This window comes from Chanos chanos, chromosome 3 (assembly GCF_902362185.1).
Source record: "Chanos chanos chromosome 3, fChaCha1.1, whole genome shotgun sequence".
Classification (NCBI taxonomy): domain Eukaryota; kingdom Metazoa; phylum Chordata; class Actinopteri; order Gonorynchiformes; family Chanidae; genus Chanos; species Chanos chanos.
The window spans coordinates 8,179,132-8,187,088 of NC_044497.1; the positions used below are offsets into that span (position 1 = coordinate 8,179,132).

Here is a 7,957-nt window from a genome sequence, read left to right on the forward strand (position 1 = left end):
AGGCACTAAGCCAAAGTTGATGATGAGGATGACGCTAATGTTCATTCTCTGAGCTCGGTCTCTCCCCCGCTACAGACCGGAGGCAAGCGGGCGACCCATCATTAGCGATATGGCTGTTAACAAGCAACGGTGGGGCAGCAAATATCACTTTGTGTTTGACTGACATGGTGTGGGAGGAGATGTCAGACATGCTAGAATCTTGTGAGCTGTTAATTTAACCAGCTTGAATCTCTAGCACTGAATCCGAGGTGACTACTTAAAATACGGTGAAAGTATTTTTTTTTTTTTTTCGCTGTGTGTGTGTGTGTGTGTGTGTATGTGCTTCTTTTTCTGTGCACATGAAAAGCTAATTAAATTTTGAAAACTTCTTTGACGAGTTGGAGAATACATGCCATTAGGGCGATAACCTGTTTTTCAAGGACGCCTGTCAGAAGTTTATGATGGTGATGGTGATGATGATGAAGATGATGATGATGATGACGACGACTCTCCCAATTACTGAAATATGGTAAGCATCCATAAATGTGTGGTGTGTGTGCATGTGTGTGAGAGAAAGAGAGAGAGAGAGAAAGAGAGAGAGAGAGAGAGAGAGAGAGAGAAAGTGATGTCGGGAACAATCACATAACTCTCCTATAAGGACAGAATTCATCACTGTCGGGCTGAGCTGGGCTGGAACCGAGAGCAGAGAGCTCCCCAACCATAGATTGAATTTCACTCCTGTGAGGCACCCTTCTCTCGTCCGCCCACACATGTAAATGGACACACAGTTACCCTCTCTCTCTCTGAATGACAGGTGAGCTTCAACCCACTGCGCTTCATTTGAATTCCACCCATCTGCATTTCAGCTTTTCGAAAAATGTCAATGCGCACTAGTCTGTATTTCTGCATCTATTTGAGATGTAGCAATAACAGATGCAAGAGATATCTCAAGAGTACATTTTCATACATCCAGTAAATTGTGACCAACAACAGCAACAACAACAAAAAAAAAAAAAGCAACTTGAACTCTGTGAATTTTTCATTTAGGACGTGGTATCTCAGGCCACGGAGACACATCCTCGCTGACGCATGCCCTCAAACATCTCTAAGCTGTTGAACAGTGTCTTTATGAATGTCGATATGGAGCCTAACAGTTCATACAATGCCGGATAGACTTTCATCCTTTCGACGTGGCCTGAGACAAGCAAATGGAACTCTCATCCTTACTGCACCTCAGTCCTTAAGACCACGGGACCCTGGCTGTGCATTATTCTCACCCGTGCCTCAGAGCAGTCGCACGACCCACAGGACGTGTGAAGAAGTGCAAAAAGGGGGAAAGTATATATAGGTCTCTTTTCAAGGTTAAAGACTGATTGTCCTCCCGCTACCCATTCCCTCCTGTAATCATCTTACTAGAAAAGAATGAGATCGGTTCTAGACTCCGCTCTGTATGAGACCATTCATGGAAAAGAAGAAAAAAAAAAAAGCAAAGATGAATGATCCAGTGGGAGAGTGTGAGAGAGAGAGAGAGAGAGAGGAGGTCCATCGAAGTAATTGCCAAAGAGCTAAGCACAATGAAGTCAAAGTTAATAAATGATGCATGTGTTGCTCGGTCGCACTAAAAGCCTGCGAAAGGTCGTCGCTCTAAATCCGAGGGTTGGCCTTCCTTTGATCTCTGGACAGTTACGCCGGAATTAAATGGCAAATGTCGCTCACAAGTACAGCATGTTGTTGATTTTGCAATTCATCAACGCCGGACAAAGCTCAGTCACTCCTGTCTCATAAAAGCCACGCAGAAATCAAAAGAATCAGTGTGTTAGAAAGTGAGGGATAACAGACCGGTCCTCAAGAAAAGGATTAAGGCTCGGTCTTGGACCAGTGGACCAAACTACGTTTTGAAAGGAGACACTTGATTCTTTTGTGGGAAACTATCCCGCTGAAAGGTCGAAAAAATCAGACGATTAGTTTGTTTCTTTTATTGCTTGAAATAAATTAATCTTAATAAATCTTAATGAAACATGTTCTGTTGAATCTAAATACTGGAAACCATTTAACTAATAAGACGACAGGCCTCAAAATGGCTCTCTTCGTAAAAAGAGGTATGTACCACCTCCATGTTGCCACAAGAGGGTGCTGTTTCCTAAGAATGAATCTCTTCTTTATAGGCACATTAACCACAAGGGCGTCTCACCCAGGTGCAAAGCTAAACAGGACAAGAAGTTTTTGATGTTTTTAAAAATGTAACACATTTATTCAGACAGTGAAACAAACAGTATTGATGGTGGTACAACAACAACATTTAAAACTGTATTAATCCTTTTTTTTTTTTTTCATTTCAGCTGTTTTAATAAATTGATAGATATGGAAGACATTAATTTAAAGCAGTGTGAGGAACAGAGTGGAAGTTCCGATGCACATGATGGATGCACTGAGCACAAAGTGTAAGGAGTTTAACTTCAAATGGACTCAAAAGGTACAATAAAGCAGAAATAAATCAGTTAAAGTCAATTTTAAGATAATACCAATAAATTCTTTTTTTGTTGTTTTTTTTGTCAGCTGAGAATAGAACGTGACAGCTAAGGCATCCACATGTGTTTCTACAAGAGTTAAACTCCCACACACATATTAATAACATCAAAATGTAAAGTAAAAAAAATATATATATATTTCACGACTGCACAGCCCAAGGTAGTGAATACACATATGTTCTCTCACAGTAGTGTCATGCAATGTCTTTGAAGACCTCTTTGTTTTCATTTTAAATTACTGAGGACACACAAATCGCCAGTAGCTACAGCCGAAAGTTTAGGTTTTGTATTTGCTTGTCTTGTGTTCAATGGTAACACAGACCCAAAAAAAAAAAATTGAGGAAAAATTGTGTAGTAAAATGTTGACAATAACAAATAAATATGTCTACTATACACTATAAATACAAATAAATATCAAACTGTCGGACAAATCAATAAATAGTTAAATAATTATTACAACTACGACACTATTGTAATAAATCTACTAATACGCTAAACCGTGTTGTTTCAGCCTGGTAACTTTGGCAGTTGATCTGATCAGTCCAAAAAACACGAGTCCTTTCTCATAATTAAAAAGCTCCAAGCCAAAAACAAATGCCCATGTGGTGACAAGGTATCATCCACCTAGTCGTAGTCAGAAGCATTACAGATCACTAGTGCTAAGTTCAGCTTTCTCCACCCATGCTACTGCAACGCTGTCTGCAACTTCCCCCAGATTCTGCATCGAAGACACGGCTAATAGCTACAGGTAATAGCTAAGAGGGAGTGTCCTTTACATCATTATAATACGATGGACTGAGATGGTCCAGGTCTCTGGAGACAGTGATTTCTATGGGATGCTTTCTTTCACCCATTACTGAAGCTACAGGCCCAAGCACACACATAGAGCAGAGAGGGCTCCTTCCTTAAAACCAGGGCTTTCTTTCGTCCAGGGCAGTGAGTGGGAAGGTCTCTCTGCTGTGTAAATTCCTGGTCCTCCATCTTTTTTTTTTTTCAAGTTCTCAGATCAGCCACCTAGGGGGGGCAGTGATGGGAAATGGCTTCTCCTCGCAGTTTCACGGCAGTGTTTTAAGTTCCCTCCTCCTTGGCCTCCTCTTCTGGTTTAGGTGGAGCGTCTGAGGAAACCTGACTCTTTTCTCCATCGTTTCCTTCACCTGTGGGATTTGACCGTCAGAGAGAGAGAGAAAGAAAGAGAGAGAGAGAAAGAGAGAGAGAGAGAGAGAGAGAGAGAAAGAAAGAAAGAGAGAGAGAGAGTGTAAAGAGTAGCAAAAAGAGTATGGGAAAGGCATTGATCTGTCTCTGAGTCACTGTTTGTCAATGAGAGTTAAGCAACAGCCTGCAACACTTCCGCTAAACACAGACAGGGAGAGACACTTAAAACTGATAAGGTCAAAAAAACAAAAAAAAAAACCCTCCAGCAGAGATTTCGCTTACATAATTCATGAATGTCCTGCCTTTAAGAGTCGGTCCATTCAAAATACTGCGGTCTTGTGAAAACGTGAGAGTTAACAATGAAGAGTTGGAGAAAAGTGTTCCAGAAAAGAAAACATAAAGTTACTGATCATTTTGGTTTTTCTGTTTTTTTGGTGGGGTTTTTTTTTTTGCCACTGGATGCCTGGTAGATAAGGAAGCATGACTTACCTGTTTTGTTGACACTGAGTTCTGAGAGTGTCTGGGATAGTCCACTTGGGTCCAGCCCACCTGTGTCCCCCAGGATATCATGCACCGCATTCCGTCTTCCCGTCCTTCCCGAAGCTATGAAGTCTTCATACGACGACTCAACATCAGTCATATCTAACACAGTTCACCATAGCAATGTCTGAGAGAGAAAAGAAGATAGATTTGTTGAGTAAGGAATGAACAGGAGCAGGTTTTGGTATGCAGAAATTGCTGTCTGTTTCTGACTGGCCAAGGAAAACAAATACATGTTTCCCAAGTAAGGACCAGCACCTGACTGTGAAATGAGAGTGAATTAAATCTCATACAAGAGCTGGAACCCGAAAATGCTTGCATTATTTGGAATCCGAAGCAGAACACTTCTAGAACAAATCCAAACTCACTAAATGGTAAGTTTCGCATGTGTAACTTACAGCATACGGCCAGCAGAGGGAGACACTCTAATGTGGTCGAGCACTGCTAACTGCTAAAACTGTCATTCGGTTTATATGATTCAAGTATCCACTTCAGATCAATCACAATCTGTCAGTTAGAAAAATAAATGAGCCGCACGGTTGTGTCATCAACAGAGAAGTCAAATAAGCCATGTTGGCAACAGCTCTGCTTGCCACACAGGAGATCACTTTCGCAAAGAAGATTAAAGCTATCCAAGGTTATTTACATCCACCTAAAGGTTAATTTGAGGTGATTAGGGTTTCAGGAAGGTAGTAAAACACAGCCAGGTCATGTCCACAGTAATGCTCAGCATACCTGAGCAAAACAAACAAGGTGAGTTTAACAGGACAGCTGTGACAACGTTTAAAGGTTTATGTTCACTTAAGCCACACTTCTGTAAGAGAACGTGAAGGGCATGAACTTCAACTGATAGCTAGCTACTTAACTTTTACTGCTTTTACTAGCAGTAAAAAAAAAAAAAAAATACTTCTGTTGGGTTAGAGTATATCATTCATTCTACAATTTCGTGACTATAAATCACTCAAAGGCAGCTGTAAAGAAGTAGACAACTCTGCACGTGTCACATCACAACAATATCTTAGCAATCACATGTATACACATGACAGTAGAGAGAGACGGATAGATAGACAGACAGACAGAGACAGAGAGAGAGACAGAGAGAGAGAGATACCTTTTGGTTAAGCACTGAACACTGAACACTGAACTTGCCCGTCGTGTTCATTCAACAGATTGAAATCTAACATTAACTTATGTTTTTGAGGGGAGGGTGTTATCATGTAAAGGTTTTGCAAACTAGAGAAAAGGCTCGTAAGGTTCACACATGTAATTAGTAATGTAAGGGTATGGTAAGCTGAGGTATGGCCCACTGGTGGAATCAAAACAATTGTAAACATGCAATACGAAAACAATAGCAATAATCTTAGGAATACCAAGTATGACAGGACATTGCTTAATATACAAAAATAACACACAATATCAAACGCGTTACTATGTCTCTAATTGTTCGTGTACATTGGATTTTGTAAATTCAGTTACCATAATCGAAACGAAAACGGGATATTTCAATGGTATTTTTATATGTGAATCTGTGATGTTTAAAGTCTATATTAAATTATTCTGGATTAGTGTTGTACTCTGACCTCAAAAGTCCAGGGAAAGTCCAGTACTTATCCTTAAAGCTTTATAGAATCTCGGGGTTAAACATGAAACTCCTCACGTGAACATAGAAAGCATGTCTACTTTATCTGCCACTGCCATTGACTTTATGCTCGTCATCTAGGATTTCCCACTTGCGTCCCCAAAAATGACACCCGTTAATCTAAAGTAATGCTGAACATTACAAAAACGTATTGTCGCGAAGCCTCTAGTATGAGCTAGTCCCTACTGAATTTGTCTGAAACAGTCATAAGATGTTAGAACTGTCCCGTTAAAGCGCTGAGCACTGACGCTATTTTTAGATCATATCCTCATATTGGCTCACTCGCTCTCAGCTGTTCCCTTCAAAATGGTGTCAGTCAGTGGGTAAACACTCATTGTAAGGAGGTCACTGATATGCAGCATTTAGAACAATAAGAGAGAGTCCGATTAAATGTACTTATGATATATAACACGTATCTCTTAGCAAAAGATTAGTTATCCTTAAATAGGTTAGGAGAAAGAAAGCAATTTAGACTTTGTGATAGGCTATGGTGAACATGTTGATTTTAGAGTTCAAAACATGGTCCTTGCTTTCCTCATCAATCCATGATGTTGTTTGCTCTTTGCAAGCAAAATAAATGCATAAAGTACATAATTCAACTCTAATCTGGCATTTTCTGGCTTATCTGGCTGTGAACCTATCCGAGATGCAGTGTGGAGAGAAGGGGGGGGGGGGGGTGGTCATAGGCTAGGCTTCTAAAAACTTGGCAACTATTAATGAGTCCAAGTCCAGAAAATCAATATGGACCGTGGGCGGGTGAACGAGGCCCACAAGGAAGAGTGACAACTGTGCATAAAATGCTCAATACACAGACTTCTTCCGACTGTGCCAAAGAAAACCTGGGTGGCACGAAGCCACCCACTCACTTACTTGCACAACTAGAGCAATCGTTTTCCAGCAAATAGCCGTCAGTGTACTGTCTCTAAGAATCATTCAACAAGTGAAACCATGTGAATCGGTCCTACACGTTTATCGTCATATCAAACACACCTGCCAACTGTTTGTCCTCAATCGAGCAAGCCTCCTCTGATAAGATTAAGTATGTTATGCAAATGACATTTATGACATATTTAGTCACACATGGCCTTGATAAAGTCCGTATGATTTAAAAAATGGACTCCATTGCCTCTGCACAGCTTTTTATTTGTTATTGTTTAACTGTGACAAGGACATTACGATTCAAACATTTGATGGGAGCAGTTGGATTCCCGGTGAAAGCAATCCGATAAAGACGCATTTCTGGAAGTATTCTTAGCCTATCATGCGCGGAGGGTCTAATCTCTTTCTCATTGAAATATGGATAAGAACATCTAAGGGAACGATTATCAATTTTAAAATCGCGCACTCTGACAATGACAAATTACACATGTATAATCATCGTTGTCCGTTAAGGATAATGGGATTGTATGTGACTACCTTTCTTGAGACATTTAGTATACTCCATCTAACAAAATGTTGGCATAACGTCTAAATGCTATGCTAAAACGGTATAAACATTTTATGCTATCTTTATATTCATCATGCATGTCTTTAATTTTAAAATTGGCAATCATCAAAGGGAAAATGCATAACCTTCCCTACCCAGGCCAGCCTTTGCAAACAACAACAGGGATGGCTGAATTTCAATAAAAGCACCAGGAAATATCTTTGGTTATGCACAGCTCAAATGAGGTTGTAAAACGATCCATGCATTACTAGCATATTAACGATTGTTGTCAATCGACAAGGCTTCAAAAGCAGTGAGCTATTCCTCTCCAGTGTGCTACATTTTTCACTGTACATAGAAGAGCGCAGAAATAAAAGACAAAGTCTACTGTCTAGGACCTAGACTCTAGGTCAACATAACATTTAACATACCCCTTATGTTGCTCTGTGTAGGATAGCCAATATTGCGGTCAGTGGTCAGTCCGACCTGTTAAAAGCTTTAACACATACGTGAAGTGAGGAGCAGTAAATACATTTTCAAGATGGCTGTAGAGAGACAAGTTTTTCAAAATAAAAGCAGACCTTAAAAAGCATTACGCGTCTTCTCAGGTGATTTCTTTTCTTTTGAGGGGCGAGGGGGGTGCATTTGTCACTTCTGTTATATATTAGAAATATATTAGATATGGGCATTTTT

The 7,957-nt window shown here is 40.2% G+C and overlaps 1 protein-coding gene across 1 annotated transcript; it reads right to left on the bottom strand.

Annotated features, from left to right (window-relative positions):
- Nucleotides 1-3,083: 3,083 nt before the first annotated feature.
- On the bottom strand, nucleotides 3,084-7,748 carry pkia (cAMP-dependent protein kinase inhibitor alpha). The gene is made up of 3 exons (XM_030769993.1): nucleotides 7,696-7,748; nucleotides 4,149-4,326; nucleotides 3,084-3,661 (listed from the first exon to the last, which is right to left on the bottom strand). Exons 2-3 carry the CDS (start codon nucleotides 4,297-4,299, stop codon nucleotides 3,576-3,578), a joined length of 237 nt encoding a protein of 78 aa, XP_030625853.1. The 5' UTR covers nucleotides 4,300-4,326; nucleotides 7,696-7,748; the 3' UTR covers nucleotides 3,084-3,575.
- Between the last annotated feature and the right edge of the window lie 209 nt (nucleotides 7,749-7,957).